General features: G+C 41.2%; 3 protein-coding genes and 1 non-coding gene across 5 annotated transcripts; 3 read left to right on the top strand and 1 right to left on the bottom strand.

Annotated features, from left to right (window-relative positions):
- Positions 1-2,484, top strand: si:ch211-139g16.8 (immunoglobulin superfamily member 6). The gene is made up of 6 exons (XM_061090356.1): positions 1-85; positions 590-913; positions 999-1,099; positions 1,194-1,241; positions 1,471-1,584; positions 1,732-2,484. Exons 1-6 carry the CDS (start codon positions 1-3, stop codon positions 1,786-1,788), a joined length of 729 nt encoding a protein of 242 aa, XP_060946339.1. The 3' UTR covers positions 1,789-2,484.
- On the bottom strand, positions 1,914-8,082 carry mfsd13al (major facilitator superfamily domain containing 13a-like). 2 transcript variants are annotated; one of them, XM_061090355.1, is made up of 8 exons: positions 8,048-8,082; positions 7,615-7,818; positions 6,623-6,937; positions 6,083-6,511; positions 5,468-5,622; positions 5,296-5,379; positions 5,031-5,174; positions 1,914-4,042 (listed from the first exon to the last, which is right to left on the bottom strand). In XM_061090355.1, exons 2-8 carry the CDS (start codon positions 7,783-7,785, stop codon positions 3,901-3,903), a joined length of 1,440 nt encoding a protein of 479 aa, XP_060946338.1. In that variant the 5' UTR covers positions 7,786-7,818; positions 8,048-8,082; the 3' UTR covers positions 1,914-3,900. The 2 variants fall into 2 exon arrangements, with proteins under 2 accessions (XP_060946338.1, XP_060946337.1); XM_061090354.1 differs by lacking the exon at positions 8,048-8,082 and having other exon boundaries at positions 7,615-8,024.
- Positions 8,083-8,507: 425 nt separating this feature from the next.
- Positions 8,508-14,830, top strand: cdr2a (cerebellar degeneration-related protein 2a). The gene is made up of 7 exons (XM_061090273.1): positions 8,508-8,670; positions 10,111-10,223; positions 11,749-11,897; positions 12,008-12,184; positions 12,350-12,664; positions 12,823-13,105; positions 13,234-14,830. Exons 1-7 carry the CDS (start codon positions 8,592-8,594, stop codon positions 13,513-13,515), a joined length of 1,398 nt encoding a protein of 465 aa, XP_060946256.1. The 5' UTR covers positions 8,508-8,591; the 3' UTR covers positions 13,516-14,830.
- Positions 14,831-16,365: 1,535 nt separating this feature from the next.
- trnal-uag (transfer RNA leucine (anticodon UAG)) lies at positions 16,366-16,447 on the top strand. Its single transcript has one exon. It is a non-coding gene; the product is annotated as a tRNA-Leu (tRNA).
- Positions 16,448-17,968: the final 1,521 nt, after the last annotated feature.

Below are 17,968 nucleotides of genomic sequence, written 5' to 3'. Positions count from 1 at the left end.
ATGAGATCACCCACAAGTGTTCAAGCTACAGACATGGACTGGCTGCTTTGCTTTTCCCTCATGCTCACTCACCTGCTGCTAACAGGTAAAATGAGTTTCTGTCCGGACTTTGTGTAATTTGTTTGGAGGTTTTGTTTGTTTCATTGTCAGCAGGACTACACTGAAACAACTGAAACATTATGGAAGCATGTGGTATATGGGTCTGGGAAGAACCCATCAAATTGTGTAGCTGATTTGGATCAGAGGGCTGATTACTTTTTCCACTTTCTGTAACGTTCCAAGATTTGCAAAGTTTTCAACATTTTCACAGTTTTTGTAAGGAATAATTAATGGATCTTGATGACAAAAATCTGGCATTCAAAAGGGATTGATATCTGAGTATGTGAATTTTTTTTAGTCTTGATTGAATTTCAGGGGAGTGTTGGGCCTTGGCAGAGGTAGTAGCTCTACTGAGTGTCTTTCTAGTTCTTATTATTCCACATTAACAATAGGAATTAGGCATCACAGCTGGTGTTCGTGGTTAGGTTAGAACATTTTGGGGGATTTAAAAACAGTGAATTTGACATCTAATAAATGTCTCTCTTTCCAGACAGCTCGGAGAAAACGGAAATCAGCGTAACACAGCGACAGAGGCCGATCTGGAGGAAAACAGGACAAAAGGTTGTTCTGCCTTGTACTGTCAGTTCTGACAGCTCATCCGGAAGCATACATTATATGTGGTTTGTTTTCAAAGAAAACTCCCACTTTCCTATCAAACTGATTTCACCCAAATACAGCCTGGACGGAGCATCTTTAGACATCAAGCCACTTAATATTAATGACAGCGGGATCTACTACTGTGCTGCACAGACGTCTGGAAACCCAGCAAAGGACTCACAGCATGTAGGGACGGGTACGGTTCTTACAGTGACAGGTAAGAGAAAAACTTTGAAAGTTACACTCAGATGTTTGTATGCTGGATTAAGATGAATCACAGACAACTTTCCTTTGGCTTTCAGGCCACGTTAAAACTTTGACAATGCACATTCTTCTGTGGTCTTCATTGGTCCTCCTGGTCATCTACAGCACGGCAATCGTGACGCTTATCATTTTGAAAAAGGTGAATTACTTCAACATATTTATTACAAATTCATACAAAGACTGAAAATGGGAAATGTGCTAATGTGAAATTAACCCCTGCCTCTTTGTTCTAGCATGGCTGCAACATGACCTGCTGCAGAAGGAGGGGCAAAATCGACAAGGTTGTAGATAAGTGTATGATGTTCTGTTTGAATATGTGTTCGATGTGTTAACTGTTTAAGCCAAGAGAAGCAAAAAGAGGAACAGGAGCCAATGCTTCCGTTAAGTCCGGTCTTACAACACTACAATTGACAGAGCAGCTTTTAACTCGCTATTCTTTGAAATTAAAAAACAGAAAACAAATCTCTGAATATTTATGTACTAAAATAAATGTCTACTTTTCTTTTCAAGAAAAATGAATCAACTAAAAAAACAAGATTCCGCAATGTGCTGCAAGAAATGAACAACAGAAGGAACTTGGAAAGAAGCGAACACGCGTCAGGACAAAGCGGTTTACAAGTGGAGGTAAATCTAGTTGCAGGATGTTGTGGGTAGAATTTGTCAATAGGTGGATTAGGTAACGTGGAAATTTCTGTGTTGCAGCATATTTCCTGCCAATTTGAAAATGTACTTTTTAAAACCTTATTTTCATATGATATTCATTCATTTCAGCCAGCAAGTCCTGAAATCAACATCTCAACTGATGACATCTATCAAAATGTCATCTGAGTTGGTCAAGTATTTTGAATGACAGAGTCAGACTATCATCAGAGAAGATTTCCACAGCCACGCAACACCTGGCACGAGGACACTCATGTGACTGAGGAAATTGACACATCAGCAGAGGATGCAAGTTGGTTGCATGCCGGGGCACTTTTATTTTTTTTAATGAAATGAGATAAACACACCTCAACAAAGATACTGTTCCTCTCCTCTCCGATTTTTAAGTTTTAGATGTGTTCTGACGGCATTTATAGTTCTGCATTATATTTATTATTATATTTATACATTCTGCTGGCATTTTGTAACACATTCAAACATTTCTTCTCAAAACCAGGTCAGTGTTTACCTGTGATAACCAGGAAAATCTAGTTCAGTTCACAAAACCTTCTCATATTACTGGAGTGTCTTACATACATTTAGGATAATAACCCATTTAAAGGGGGAAACAGCACTACAGTTTTATGCCTCTGGAAACCAGTGCAGTTTCAGTCAACATCATTTTTTTTTTTTTTCCAAACTCATGTGAGGTTACACCTTCACCTTTGACCTCTTGATCAGGTCATGCTTAAGTCCAAGCGCCTGTTTGTCTAGTAAAGAAAATTCCAAATGGGTGTTCCTGATATATCATATTCACAACAACAAAAATACCTTTAATCTTTGAGTCAAAGTGATTGTTTTGTATCAAATCTGAATAAAATTCGCTCAACACATTCTGGAGATATTGTTTTCACAAGGCACTGGCTGGTGGGGCGGAGACATTCAAAAGGGAATGGTACTGTAAGTGATATGGAATAAGAAATAGACCACATTTAGATTGTCAGGGTAAGTTGTTCAGAAGAGCAAGTGTGAAATAATCTAAATCTAAAAAGCTGTTTGCACAAACTTCACAGGGCAGAGAAGGAAGAGTATAGTGAGATTCCCTGGATTTAAGCAGCTCTTTGAAAATATCCCTTTATGTCAAAATTATTCAAACATTCACCTTTTTGACACAAAATACAAATCACCGACTTGCAAACATGTAAAACTCAGCTTAGAAAAACATTTTATAAAAAATGATGGAAACAGAAACAAAAGATGTAGAGTGAACATAGAAAGTTCAAAAGGCACATAGAAAGGCATATTACAGACGTATGTATATTGAATGTAGCTCAGAAGACACTATGTTCAAAAAGCACAGGTCTTGAAGTGGTTCATTAAAAAAAAATCTAATAATAAGACATGTACAGGTAGGAAACATATTCTGCTCACCCATTTCTTTTGATTACAAATACCCACAGAAATAATCTAGATCCATCCAGATAACATTAGTTATGCATTCCTAAAAAGGCCAAGGTAAATCATTCTAAACTGAGGTTTTTTTACCATCCAACCAAACATCCTAAAGTAAACACTTGTGTGCAATCTTCCCTTCTGTGCCTCCTCTCCTTCATTACCTTCTACTGTAAACCAAACATCTGAAATACAGATTTAAATACATGTCACATTGTCAAGTTGATTTGAGCCGGGCTGGAGTTAAAGCTACAATGTTTGCCTCTGCTCTGCTCACAGCAAAAAACATTAAATGTCATGTCCGTGTTGTATTATTTACTCATCAGATTAAATGAACCTGAGGTAACTGTAAACTTAAATGTTCAAAGTCTATGGTGTGGTCCAGCTATCCAGTTATTTTTGAGGATGAGACAGTACATTAATTACTAATTAAAGGCGTGACAGTGGGCTTATCATACAGTAGTAACCACATGTACAAATCATTCAGATTCAACTAATGATCTTTAATATCCTCACTCCCTTCTATGCCATAAATGGAGGGAAACTGTCTTTGGAGGCGATGGAAGTCACAGAGGAAGAAAGGCTTCTCCTTACAGAGATTATTATTTCCTTCTTTCTTTCTTTTTTTTGGTGTTTTATGTGTATGTACTTGGTGCCAGTGAGCGGACAGAGATCATTTACAAGTGTGCATTTGCAGGTTACAGTATTTATCGATAAAGTGCATCAAATCCACCCTGGATTCTCTCAAATATTCGATAATTTGCTAATTCATTTCTTCTTGATCGCTCACTCAACAATAAAGAATTCCACCTAAATCCCAGCTAAAGAAATCAGCAGACCTATGAAACATCAGTTGTCAATGTACTTTGCGTCTACTGTGTGACTGTTGCGAATGGAAAACGGCTTCCAAGCCAGGACCTGAGCACAAGCGACGCACATTGGCACCAGACACACCAGGTAGAACATCACATTGTGGAGGCTGGCCAGGGCGCTGGAGAGAAGAAGATTGTAATTGTGGACACAAACTGTTTTCAATGTTTGAACTCATTTATAACTGCAGGGGTTTAGACATCAGCATCTGACTTGTTGCACAGTGTCACAATATTTATCTGAAAGCGTAAATGTAACAACAAGTGTGTGGTGACTGTGTCTGTGTGGATGTTTCTGATATTGCATGAGGATAAGAAAGATTTAGAATAGTTTTTTTTAAAGAGTATTTCTTCAGCTGTTTTCAGATATGAATTACGGAAAATTCCTTTGAGAATTCGGTCTTTGCATTTTTCAGAGTTTGCCTTTCACATAGGAAAAAAGCGGCAGGAGATTGTCTTGGTCAAAAACATTCACTTGAACGATTTCTGTAATCAATTTAGTTGAAGGTAAAAGTGATGAGGATAGAGAGACTGTTGTTATTTCAAAGCCTCGGTCTATGTTATGTTATTTCAGTATGAGCATTAAACTTTGCTATAGTTAAAGTCAAACCCACTACTTAAGCATTGTAAAAGTTCCACTTCAATTCAAAGGGTTGAATACTTTTTGAAGTAATAAAAACAGTAATACTGCTTCAAACTGTAATCATAGGGGTCCACATTAAGAACCCATCAAAAGTGAGGTGGGTCTGCTTTACCTCTACCACAACCAGTCTGTGTTAAAGGTTATCCTCCCACTTTCCAGAGAGAAATTGTTTGTTCTGTTTATTGGTTAAGGGTTAGGTCAATGTTGCATCTTGACGAAGGCGTGAACTGGGAACTGGATGAACTGCTATTTCCTTTTACACCAATTGAAACTAGTTCTGTGTAGAGGTTTGTACTAGAGTCAGACTTGAGCAATTATCAGTTGGACCCTGACCAACCCAGAGAGAAGCATAACTGAGCCTGACCCAAATCCAACAGATATTCTGTTTTTTTCCATCAAACATTTGACTTATTTTTTCAGTTCAAATTTGTATCTTTAAAGCAAGAAGCAGAAGTGAGTGTCTGTACCTTGGATTCGAATTCCCTCCTTCTTCCTTCAGCTGTTCATATCCAAACTGGTTGAGGACGTAGAGCACTATCATCGGGGCTAGAGACTGACCCGGCTTGGTGAACAGAGCATTCGTCCCAAACACCATTGAGGAGAGTGGGGAACTGTAGAATGTTTATAGAATATTGAAAAACACAAAGGTTCAAAGACATCGCTACTTCAAGCATTATATATCTGCATGTGAGGGCTAAGTGCCTCAGTGTGCATGTTGGTAGTTTGTGTTACCTGCGGTTGTGCCTCTGCAGGTCTGTGTCGATGATGTCAGCCAAAGGCAAGCCGAAAAGACTGAAGGATGCCTGAATCAAGACCCTGCATAGAAGACAAGGGCGACAGTGCAGTGATTATATACAGTGGTTGAAGAACTTTAAAAATGTCACAAGGTCTATTAACTGCTTACATGTTAATAGTGAGGAAAAAGGCCAGAAAATAGTAGTGCTGAGGACCGAGCATTAGCATGACAGCCGCCATTGCACCCTCCAAGTAGAAGGTGAAGAGGATGATCCTGTAATAGCCAAGGCCATGCAGCAGACTCTGACAGCTCAATACCAACAACTGGGAAGAAGACAAGGAATAGTATAGCAACAACACACAGAAAACACATATAAATAGACACAACACAAGCAAATAGAGAAAGCGGCTTCATCAATTTGACCCGCACAAATACTCACAACACAACCAAATAGTAACAACACAACAGAAGTTGAAGTTTCCATGGGGACACTTAAAAATTATGAAGATGGCTGGGACAGAGTTGTCATCACCTTGGTTTGTGACTCCTGAAGTTACAAGTTGAATTTATCTATCCCTCAGTGTTGTTGGAAATTTAGATAAATGCATATTTTTACATTGTGATTAAGATATTTTTTGCCGATGTATAGTACTGTAAACCTAGCATTCGCCTCTATTGTCCTTTAAGTTAATAGGAAAAAGCTAATCATAATGCACCACAGCTAAAGCTCTCTGTTATTTAAAAGTGTTTATTTAAAAAACAAAAATCCTGGTTGCACAATACCTGTGGACAGATGAATCCCGCTCCGTACATGATGCTCTTGGCCAGAGGTGGAAGCACATCTGGAGGAATTAGGTGCTCAGCAAATATCATAGTAAAGTTGTTGAAGAAGGCCAACATGAAAACCTGGAAAAAGTTCATGACCACGAAAACCTGAAAGTCTCGATTGACCAGAATTTGCCAGATCAATGTCGTTTGCGGCGACACAGAAAACACTGACTGCTGGGATGTCTGGTCATCACACCCAGGGTCTAAGAGTTTAGACCCTTTGTTTTCGAAGCGGCTCTCAATGAAGATGCCTGTGTAGAGCATGAAGCCACAGCTAATGACAGCAATGAACACCGTGAAGGCTTGGAAGGCTGGAAAGTCCTCCATGTTATTGGACAGCAAACCACAGAAAAGGACGCTGGAAGAGCCAATGAGAGAGGCCACCTGTGGAATTTAAGAGAGGGAATGCAAAATGCAAGGAGAGTTTGTATCATGTTAGCAAGGGGACTCACAGAAGAAAGCTGAATGCAGCGGTTGGACTTATAACGTCCTTACCTGGTTGTACTTTATGAGTCTTAGTCGATTCTGATGGTGGCTGGAGATCTCTGCAAACAACGCACTGTGTGCCAGCAGCACAAAGGTCAGCATGGCGTCAAACACACACAGCGCCACCATCAAATGAAGGCCACTCAACCAGTCGTTCGGGGCATAGGATCGCCATGGGAACCAGGCTATAAGGAAAGACAGGGAGTAGAAGGGCGCTCCGTACAGGATGGAGAGGCGGCGCTGAGAGCAGAAGGCCACTCGGGAGTTGTCTTGCAGGTAGCCGAACAGAGGGTCATTGATCGCATTCCAAACCATGTACATCACCTGCGGAGAGGAGGTTCAATAAGATAAGTTTAAAAATGATGTTGAAAATGTGAGTTAAACAACAGCAGCAGCTAGTTTCAATGATACCAGGCTTTTGCTTTGTTCCAGCTTATGAAGTTTGAGGATTTCACATAATAGCTTTTGGTTTCAGGCAGCGGCTCAGGTGGCACAACAAACAATGAAAAAGATGTCACCTCAGCCTCTGCAGAGTCGCTCTATCCATTTCCAATCATTGTCAGATTTGTTGTTCAGTCTTATTAAGATTAAGATTAAGATACATTTTATTATCCCACACACACGCACAGACATGGGAAATTTAACCTCTGCTTTTAGCCAGACACACAGAGCAGTGGGCAGCCGTGTACAGCGCCCGGGGAGCAGATGATAGGGGAGTAAGGTGCCTTGCTCAGGGGCACTAGACAGGGTAGGGAGAATCCTCTTGGATTTTTGGACAAATCAATCCAGGTTCGTCTTTTAGTTGTTTCTCCGTGGAGTCGAACCAGAGACGAACCAGAGACCTTTTCTGCCCATAGTCCAAGTTTCTGCCACTAGTCCACGCCTCTCCTTAACAAATCAGCAGCTTAATCAATAGCAAAAGTACTTTTAAGTCTGATCCTTTTTTCCAGAAGAACCTGGCTGCTTCTTTCACTCTGATTGACGGACAGGAGCTCCCTCACCTGAGACTGCTGGAACGCTCCCTCTGAGATCTTGTACTTGTTGAGGAAGAGTTTGACATAGTAGAAGCTGAAGATGCTGTTGATCATGGTGGATCCCAGGGTGGTCATGGCATAAGCCAGAGCTACGGGATTGAGCCCCAAGCTGATGATCAGGACCCGGATTCTGCCCATTCTCCCGGAGTAGGGACCCGCGGCCGGGTTCTCCTGCACGGCCATGGAGAGACAAGACAATCAAACAACCAGGATATGTCTTATCTCACACAGGGGTTGTTTAGCATCGCTGGTTTTTCAGCAGGACAAACTGTGCATTTCAATGAAAACTGCAGAACTGGTGCGACTGGAGGGTTTAGCGTCTCCCAGCAGAATCGTGTCTGAGAGTAAATGGGAGTTTCGTGAATGAAGAAGACGAGTTTAGAATGAAAACATGTCAAACCTGTCAAACTCGACTTTGAGCCTCTGTGCTGCAGGGGGGCGGGACTTGGAGACGGGCAAACAAGACACCCGATTGGCCCGGAGTGCTACTTCCGCCTTGCGTTTGCCGCTTCGTGATTCGCTGATGGGATATGTGTGTCAAAAGAAAGCAGGAAGTTACGAGAACCAAAACAAATGTAAAAAACAAAAAAGATTGATCAGTTCTTTCTATTTTTTCAGTTTTATCCATAAATTGTGATAACAGTTAAACCGGATAACATTGAGAAATATTTCACGGTTATTTAAAAAAAATATAATAAAAATATTCTTCTTTGGTTTAAAGTGCCACCTACCGGATGTTGTGGTGTATTAGATATTTGCCACGTTGCTGGAGGGAGTGAGGGCTTAACGCTGCTCTCACACCGGGAGGATGCACTTCATCTTCCGGCTCGACCCGAGGCGGAGGAGGACGGCGGCCGAGCGGCTCCGCTGACCCACACACACACGCCGGGGGGCCGGGTCCAGGTCATGCGGGGTCCCCCCTCTCCCCCAGCCGAGGCTCCAACATGTTGACGGACAGGATGATGGAGGAAGAGTTCGAGGGGAACGGAGAGTCCTGGCACCACCCGCAGGACCTGGAGACCGGTAAGAGCTGCGAGGACGCGCCCTGTCCATCACTCACACAGGCTGCAGAGGAAAGCATGTCATCATCATCATCACCATCATCACCATCATCATCATCATCATCATCCTGTGTGGAAACTTGTTTTATTGCACTGGAGCTTGTCAGTGAAGGAATCCACGACACAACAACCAATGGGCTCACAAACAACACACAAAGTCCTGCAACACACACATGTGTCATGTTGCTGTGGACGTTTCTCTCGTCTTTTTATTTTCTCAGATCATCAGACAAAAAGCTGTAACAACTTTTATCAACTAGTCATGTGTTTAGATCTGACGAGTCCTAACTAGGACTGGGGGATTTGGCCATAACAAGTTGTATTATGATAAACATTTTCACATCAGTCGATATCGATAAGTGTCACATTATTATTATTTCTTAATCATAATAATAGAAATGAGTAATAATCTGCATTGAAACACGGTCGCATAAAGTGAAAAAACAAGTGTTTGGGGAATTGTCACTTATATTAACAAATAATATTGTTTATTTCCCATTGTTTATTGGTATCGATAATTATCAAGATGAAGAATTATTACTTCTTACACATTTTTAAGACTGGTGTGTGCGATAAGGCCAAAGATTCATATCAGTCAATATCTATAATTATCATGATAAATGTCTTCTTTTAAGTTTCTTTTAAATTATATTGCAATAATTATTGATGTTGTTTAATTGCCCTGCCCATGTAGAAAAACAATGTAACTAGTAACACAGTAACTACCATGTCAAATGTAGTGGAGTAGAAGTATAAAGTGGCACAAATATTCAAGTACAGTCAAATTACCTCTAAACTTAAGCTCAGTACTACTTAGTCATGCTCTGCAGCTTCTCACTGATGAAGTACGTAGAGACTCACGCAGGTCATGGGGTTAGAGCTGAGACATCCTGAGAGCTCTGTGTTTCCAGGATTTCCTGAGGCTGTCACTGGTCCTGTGTCGATTGTTTTCTTGTAATCTTGCGGTTCATAAAGTGTTTGTGCTACTGACTAGAACAGAAAGGTGGGAGGACTTTTACTAAAAGATAGCACGCAAGTTTCATCAATCATGAGACGACAAAGAAACAAATGTGGACATGAATAAAGGGTAGTGACAAAATATAAACTTTGTACTACCAAATTAGAAACAATGTATGTCACCCCAGAGAAACAAAATCCAGAAGGTATCGTGGGGGTAAGTATCACAAGAAGATCTCAAGGCATGACTAAGATTCCTCTGCAATTATGTACCAAATAGCAGTGTGAGACAATGAGTTGTGTGTTAGTGTGTGAGTGAAAGCTGCACCACTGAAAGCCTGTTTATATTCATTCAGCACACCTACTTCTCTCAGCTATCTGAGTTTGGGCAATAACACAGTTTCTGATCCTCTGTTTACATTTTGTTCCTCCTGTGCTCTGACAGATCTCCATTTGGCAGCAGAGCTGGGGAAAACCCTCCTCGACCAGAACCATGAGCTGGAGCAGGCCCTCCAGCAGGTGTACTCCACCAACCAGGAGCAGCTGCAGGAGATAGAGGTGATACACGTTGGGGAGGAAGTAATCAGAGGGCTGGGGGCAGCATGTGAGCGAAGCCACAATATTAACGCGTGCTAATGTTATATTACTCAGGGATCTGGACGAGAAGTGTCAGTGGGAATTACTCTTTAAATTGGGGCTAATCCTCACCAGACCGAGCCAATGGCACGCTGCATATTCTGCATCTACCTAATTATAGGAACACTTTTAATTGCCTTAAACTGACTTTTTTACTGGACAAATGCGATATGGGTCAGGGAGGAACCCAGGCAATTTTTGCTGTGGATCAAGATCAGGGGGTAGATCCAGATTATAATTTATTTTTAACTTTTTTCAACATTTTCACTATTTTCCTAGGGAATCATTCATGGATCTTAGTGAAACAAACAGGCCCATTTAGGGAACTGATATGTATAATTTGCTGCAGCTTGATTGGGCCTTGTCAGAGGTATGAGGTGGGCTGAGTGCCATTCTAGTTAAGCTTTCGGTTTTTCTCTGATTTGTTGGAGTGCAACCAGTCACAGGGCTAAATAGGTGAAAATACAGAACATACTTTACATTTTTACGTTTGTATTTTTCTGAACACTTGTCGAGGTATGTCCATCTTTCAAGCAGTAGAGCACAGTTCCTGGTTTGCATGTGGGTTGTCGGTCAGAGCTCATGAATAAAACCGATCTCGCCTTTATATGTCAGGGCCCATGTGTTTAATTTCAGCAGGGGCTTCCAGTGCTGATCTATTTGAGTTTGAGTGCGTCGCATTCAGCGGGTCAACGATGATAAGAGCCTTAATTTGTTTTCGGCGGTGAGCGGGCCGGTGGCTTCAGGATTTGTTGAGGTTGATATGGTAATCCCCATACGTCCCTCTGACCTTCATCTCACGCTGTGTCCGCTGCTGGTCTTACTCACGCTGCTAATGACCGTCTCAAAGCTGTGCTCACACCTGATCACGGGAAGGCGACACAGGGCTGAGCTTCTGTCGGAGCACATTTACAAACGCACCCGAGCAGTGGTTGCATTGATCTCCACCAGAGAAAAGAAATTTAGTTAATGTCACAAACTCGACATGCACTTTATTCACATTATCAGGGGCATTTAACCGTAAGACTTTTACATTAAATGCCTCAGTCTTGGATTTAAAGCTAAATTTAAAAATGTGTTAAACACCTTTCTTTTTTGTGTGTAGTTTTAAAGATTTTAAATAACCTTATATGTGATAAGCAAGTGACTAATGGTAAAATGTTTTAGGATTCGACTCATTATTATTCTACTAACGTATTTCTATTGTCGTAGAAGTTTTCATTTAATTATTTAACTATAAAACATATTCAAAACTTCAAAATATGCTTAGGTTTTCAGGGGCCAATTCAATCCCCACATTGAAGAAGCCGGAACCAGAGTCTTTCAATTTGGAAATGAATACAAACCATTTAGATGCACACAAGTCATTTAGAGAAGATATCAACACCACAGCCATGCAGACTTCGATCAAGCTAAATCTTTGACACTTCCTTCTCTTGTGCACCAGTACCTCACCAAGCAGGTGGACCTGCTGCGTCAGGTGAACGACCAGCATGCCAAAGTGTATGAGCAGCTGGACGCGGCCGCCAGGGACCTGGAGCAAGGCAACCGGAGACTAGTGCAGGACAGCCGCCTGGCCCAGCAGAAGATCCACAGGTCAGTTGATCAGTTATCAATGAAAGGAAATCCAATGATTTAGTCTTGAAGTGTCAACATATATGCAGAGCTTCAGTGTGGCATCATGTTGGCTCTCCTTTCCACTGCAGTCTAACAGAGACCATTGACGGACTTCAGAGCCTCATGGGGGACTTGCAGACCCAGGTGGACGGGCTCAAGGCCGCCCAGGCAGAGAGGAACAAAAGAGAGGTGTCGGAGCAGCGACGCAACCTCGGAGCTCAGAGTGTTTCCTGTCTCAAAGAGTTGTATGACTTACAACATGAAAGGTTTTGTTTGTTTTTTACCTTCTTTATCATGATGATTGTGATAAAATACAAGGCATTCATATAAAAAGTCTAACTAAGGGATTTTGAAATGTAGACTAAATTATTCCATTATAACATCCTATTTAAAATATTTTTTAAGTTAAACATATTTTTTCCCTGAATCAGGCACCTATCCCCTGACAGTCTGCGTGTGGGCGGACTCTGGGAACCACGGGACTCTTTCTACGACCGAGACAGACGCCAAAACGCGGAGGAGGAGAAGGCGTCCCTGCAGCGCTGCGTCCAGACCCTTCGGGCCCAGATCGCTGCAGAGCGGAGCCGCAGGGAGGCTGCAGAGCAGGAGAGTGAGTTGACCGCCAGTGAGAACGTAGATCTGGAGCAGCGGCTGTCTCTGCTGTCGGGCTGCTGGACCCGGCAGAAAGAGCTGGAGGCCGAAGTGGAACAGCTGCGACTTCTGTGGCGAGCTGACTGTGCCAAAAGGTCAGGACTGAATTGATACTGGACTGTATTCAAATTGAATTACCTTGGCACTGTTTTTATGACCATGGTCGATTTTACAACTTTTATCTGCCACTATCAAGTGTATAGCCTCTCCTATTATTGAACGTATGCCTCTATGTTCCCCCCATTTCCTCCAGTGTCCGAAGGCCAGACCAGCTTCTGTTGCCTGATACAGTATTCTTTGCCTCAGAGGAAAAGCCCAGCCCAGTGCAGAGTGACGCAGAGGAGAAGGTAGAGAAGGACGAGGAGCAGAGAAGATACAGGCGACAGAGGAGTAACAGCGACACCGTTTTGAGAGCATCGAACCCAGACGAGATTCGCCGTGGTCACGATCAGCTGTGTATACGGCGAGCAGAGGCGGTGAAACAGAGGGGCATCTCTCTGCTCAATGAGGTGGATGCACAGTACAGCGCCCTGCAGGTATTCACAGCACATTTGGTGCAATTTAAGTATGAGTACTATTAAGAAGAAAATAGTTATTTGATATCTACTAAAGGGCTTTTTTCCTAAGAATACTGTTAAGATTTAAAATAAACTCTGTTTTCTAGGTGAAGTATGATGAACTGCTGAAACGATGCCACCAGGCGACAGACGGACTCAGCAGTAAAGCCGTCCAGACGTCCCAGAGTCCCTTCGGAAGCGCCCGGACGCGGCGCCGCCTGTCGAGCTCAGCGGCTCTGTCTGGTCTGACGGTGGTCGTGGAGGATGGCCAGCAGCCGGAGTACAAGGCTCTCTTCAAGGAGATCTTCAGCTGCATCCACAAGACCAAAGAGGACCTCAGCGAGAACAGACGCGCAGACAGGGACATTATTTCCCATGATTCTGCCTAGTGATTGCATTAATCATCATCCAGGGACATGGGGATGGAGGTGCTTTGTCTCTCTTTGAAACTTTGAGCTGGCTTTAAAATGTGGTTATCCAGGTGCTGCGATGCAATAAGCATAGTGCGTCTCAGACACGCTACAATCCTCTTATCTCCTGTCATGTCGGCGCACTTATATTTATGTTAGTCAGCACTGTTCCTTTTATTCCGTCCTTACAGAAATTAAGTGTTAAGAAATTGTTTGCGTAAAGCAGCTGTGTGATTTGATGCAATAATGCATTCCAAAGATCAACAACAAAACTAGATAGTAAATATATTATTGTATATGGAAATATTTATAGTAAGATTAACTCGTACTAACTGATCCTAGGCTAATTCAATAAGTATTATATCCACCTACAGCAGTATTCAGTGTTAATAGAATGCCAACCCTGTGACCACTTGATCATTTGGTTTGTGGGAGAGAAACACACACATTTAATATTGTTTGCGTTGAATAAAGATGGAGACATAGTTGTTATATAAGACTTATGTAAACTGAAATGTTGGAATGTTTGTAATAGGATGAAAAACTGTGTAACAGCTAAAGACTCGGGAGTTTATGATAATTAGCTTAACAGCTAGTGCAAGTTGGTTTTTGTAAGTTGAGCAGTTGAAGGTCATTAGAAAGTCACCAGAGAAATTACAGTGGAATACAGTTTGTATACCAGTAGAACACATAAACAGCCATGCACTTCTTATGACTGAATCTCCCTTTCTGTTTTATTTATTTTTATATGTGATGTATAGAGGAGATGAAATGTTATTTATTTTCTTTACCGCTAAATATTCAGAGCAGAATGTTCCACTGAGTGTGAGTGGAATTGAAATTTGACTTAAGCTGAGGTGCAAAGGAAAATGTTTGTAATCCTTCTTACGGCTTGAAAATGCAGTTCTCTTGATGTGGAACAGCAGATCATCATTAACAGCAGAAAGACATTTATAGCAGATTTTTCTTATAACCTATTCTGTCTAAATCAAAAGGGTTGGCATAGATATCGTTTATCTCCACAGACCCCAGCTGGTGTTGACTGAATTTAAAGCGACAAATCTTATTCTGCTGAGACACACATTGACAAAACAGTATTTTTCATATATCACTCGCACTTTCCCTGATGTGATGATGCTGATGTTTTTCTCTGAAGCTGTGAACTATATCTGTATACTGCTGCAGAATGCAACACTGTATACTAAGAGGTGTCCTCAATGAAGACTAACACGATTTTGCTTGCAACTAACTAGTAAAAACACTGATGCAGGAGCCTGTTGTGTGTCTCGTCCAGTCTCTAACAACACCACATAGATGATATCCATGAGATGTTTAAACTTGTTCTGCCATAATCATACCATTTTATCAGATATAATACAAACGAGTATCTGAATGTGGCAGGGTGAGGTGGAAAAAAACAAATACACAACTGTACTGAAAGTATTCCCTCTCGTACTCTGTCCCCTTTTGTACTCTGTGGCCCAACAAACAATTAATGGGGCTTTGTCTCTTGTAATTCGGGTTTACATAACTGAGATTTCCCCACCCTGCTCTCAACCAGACTCCAAATCCATTAAACCTCCAGACAAGGGGATTGCATACCTTGCTTACCTAAAAGGGGCAGGCCATAAACATGTACACACACGCACACACATACACACACGTCCTACATCAGCAGATGTAGAGGTCTGAGACCAAGCATCGTGTAAAAATGTAGCAGCAAACGCTCTTAAGCGTACGCTGTACCTGCACTAACAAACATTGTGTGCTTCAGCAAACACCATCATAAATTGAACTCAACTAAAACTGTATAAATAAATGACTCAAGAAACAAAACAAAAACCGGCAGCGCCAATTTAATAGGAATAAAAAATGTGTTTGTGATCACGCAACTTCTATTTTGTATTACTCATTGTATTACTCATACAACCACATTGTGAGTTTTACCCTACTTTTCCCTTTGTGGTGATTTAAGATGTATTCTCCTACCTCTTCTATCCAAATCAAAAATTATAATAACAATTAAATAAAAAAATTTAGTTGAATTAATTAAAAAAAATGACTTCAATTAAATAAAACAATTAAAAAAGAAAAAAAATTAACTACTTAATTAAATTAGTAATATAAAATAAAATATATAAACTGTTGAATTTATTCAAAAATTGAGTTAAATTAATTTAGAAAATTTAGTTAAATCAAAGTTAGAAATTGAATTAAATTGTTTTAGAAAATTTAGTTAAATTAAATCAAATATTTGATTTAAATTAACTGAAATATTTGAGTTAAATTAACTTGTGAAGATCGGTCAATGTGAACGCGTGCCGGGGGTCTCGGGGGGCACCGTTGAGCTATTTTGCGACGCTCATTGAAAATTCCTCCAGAATACGTACATTTTCACCACTGTCTAATTTTCTGCAGATTTTGGTAAGAATTTGAGCATGTTAAAGCCCTCAAAAAGCCAATTCATTTGCCTGAATAAATAAATAATAATAATAATCTTAAACAACAGCATTTAACAAAACACAACGGCAAATAAGTAATTGTGTTTTGTTACTTGCTGTTGTGTCCTGTGTTTGTTGTTGTTTTGTGTGACTTGCCTTCAGGGCCACCGTACGAGCCCCATTCTTATTGATTAAAACAATGTGCACTTACTTTCAAGCTACTATTCTGGGTCAATTGTGGACTATGTACTATGTGCAATTAAGACCTAATATAAGGTCAACTTAAGATACATAATTTTACATTTAATGTTTATATCCCACAAGAAACGGAAATATACCGGCAAAAGGTAGGTATATAATCAAAATAGACCCTACGTCGTTTCTCAATGGTAGCGTGGCCGAGTGGTCTAAGGCGCTGGATTTAGGCTCCAGTCATTTCGATGGCGTGGGTTCGAATCCCACCGCTGCCAGGATTTTATTTAATTTTGTGGATCAGTCTAATTTAGATTATGTAGAATCAGCGGATTGTCGTTTCTACGCAGCTCCGCTAAAACACCAAGTATCGATTACACATCACAGCTGAATCATTAGCGATGCAAATGCGCCCCCTTATGGCAGAATATGCACAAAAACCTGATCCTTAATCTTTATTACAGTTTTTCTCAATTGGTTTGGCTCATTTCACGAAACAGAAATGACATTCTCAAAACTACACGTTCAAACCTCCAAACCACTGGGCACTTGTTCACAACAGATTGGAAGATCTCATTCCTTTAATCAAATTGCAATTGTATAAGCACAGCCTTGCACATGACAAGCACAATTTTTATATGATTTAGGACACCTTGCAAACGGTTAGGTACATTTGCCTTCAGTAGGCCCAATTACCAATTGAATATATCTTGCTGGTCTAAACTGAATGTTGCTTCTCAGTCAAGTGGTTGTTCTCTGCAGAACATGTTGGCATAATTTCATTGTTTACATCATCACCTGCACAATAGTTCACTCCACTGTCAAAATCTTTCAGGTACATAATACCATGAAAAACATCATGGTATATACTGTAATATGGATCTCTTGGATCATCGGCTTAATTTTCAGGTGCAACTAGAACTTTACTAATCAAGGGGGAGTTTCACACATCCGATCACCAATCACACAGTAAGTTTAGTTAGCTGACAGGTGCTATCCAGGGAATAAATGCTTCCATCAAATATCTAGAGCTTGACCAAGTTTAGTACAATTTATGAACCTGGAAGCACCTGGCCAGGTAAACAACCTAGGTCGAGGAAGAAGAGGAAGAGGAGCAAGGGTGGGTGGTGGTGGAGAAGGGGGAAGAGGCCGAGGAGGACGAAGACAACAATTTGTGCCAGATCAGGCAGGTCGTCGAGTTCAGCCTAATGTGCCACGCTCTACAGTGTCCTCTATCATCCAAACATTCCGCAGGGAAAACAGGTATGTGGTCAGTCAACTATGGAATTATTGATGGTAGAGTTAACTCTAATATTCAAATTTATTGAACTAAAGTCAAAGTAAACAACTAAATACAAATGGTAATAGTGTCTATTCCCACACATTTTTCGTTGTGTGGGACAATGTAAGCTTCCACCGTGGCCCGCTCATCAGGGCGTGGTTCACTGCCCATCCAAGAATGCTGATGGTGCTCCTATCACCTTACTCCCCATTCCTCAATCCCATCGAGGAGTTTTTATCTGCATGGAGGTGGAGGGTCTATGAGCATCGGGCTCAAAACCAGAGGTCCCTTCTCCAGGCAATGGATGCTGCTTGTGGTGATTTCACAGCAGAGCAGTGTCAGGGATGGTTCCAGCATGCACGCCGATTCTTCCCCCGCTGCATAGCAAGGGAGAACATCAGATGTGATGTTGATGAAAATCTGTGGCCAGACAGACATGAGCACGAGGAAGAGCAGGAGAGTGAGGATTTAGTGAGAACTGCAGCTTTACTTTAGTTTCTTACTGTATGTGTTGTTA

This window comes from Limanda limanda, chromosome 17 (genome assembly GCF_963576545.1).
Source record: "Limanda limanda chromosome 17, fLimLim1.1, whole genome shotgun sequence".
Taxonomy (NCBI): domain Eukaryota; kingdom Metazoa; phylum Chordata; class Actinopteri; order Pleuronectiformes; family Pleuronectidae; genus Limanda; species Limanda limanda.
The sequence above is the reverse complement of the archived record's forward strand: the minus strand, read 5'-3'. Positions and strand labels throughout refer to the sequence as shown.

Bases quoted from the DNA above. Each gene is read 5' to 3' on its own strand.
- si:ch211-139g16.8 (XM_061090356.1), top strand. From the start codon at position 1: ATGAGATCACCCACAAGTGTTCAAGCTACAGACATGGACTGGCTGCTT. The intron at 914-998 runs GTAAGAGAAAAA...TTTGGCTTTCAG, and splicing joins TACGGTTCTTACAGTGACAG to GCCACGTTAAAACTTTGACA. The intron at 1,100-1,193 runs GTGAATTACTTC...TCTTTGTTCTAG, and splicing joins CGCTTATCATTTTGAAAAAG to CATGGCTGCAACATGACCTG.
- cdr2a (XM_061090273.1), top strand. From the start codon at position 8,592: ATGTTGACGGACAGGATGATGGAGGAAGAGTTCGAGGGGAACGGAGAG. The intron at 10,224-11,748 runs GTGATACACGTT...CTTGTGCACCAG, and splicing joins AGCAGCTGCAGGAGATAGAG to TACCTCACCAAGCAGGTGGA. The intron at 12,185-12,349 runs GTTTTGTTTGTT...TCCCTGAATCAG, and splicing joins TATGACTTACAACATGAAAG to GCACCTATCCCCTGACAGTC.
- mfsd13al (XM_061090354.1), bottom strand. From the start codon at position 7,830: ATGGCCGTGCAGGAGAACCCGGCCGCGGGTCCCTACTCCGGGAGAATG. The intron at 5,623-6,082 runs GTATTGTGCAAC...TCTTCTTCCCAG, and splicing joins CGGGATTCATCTGTCCACAG to TTGTTGGTATTGAGCTGTCA. The intron at 4,043-5,030 runs GTACAGACACTC...TCTTCTCTCCAG, and splicing joins GGAGGGAATTCGAATCCAAG to CGCCCTGGCCAGCCTCCACA.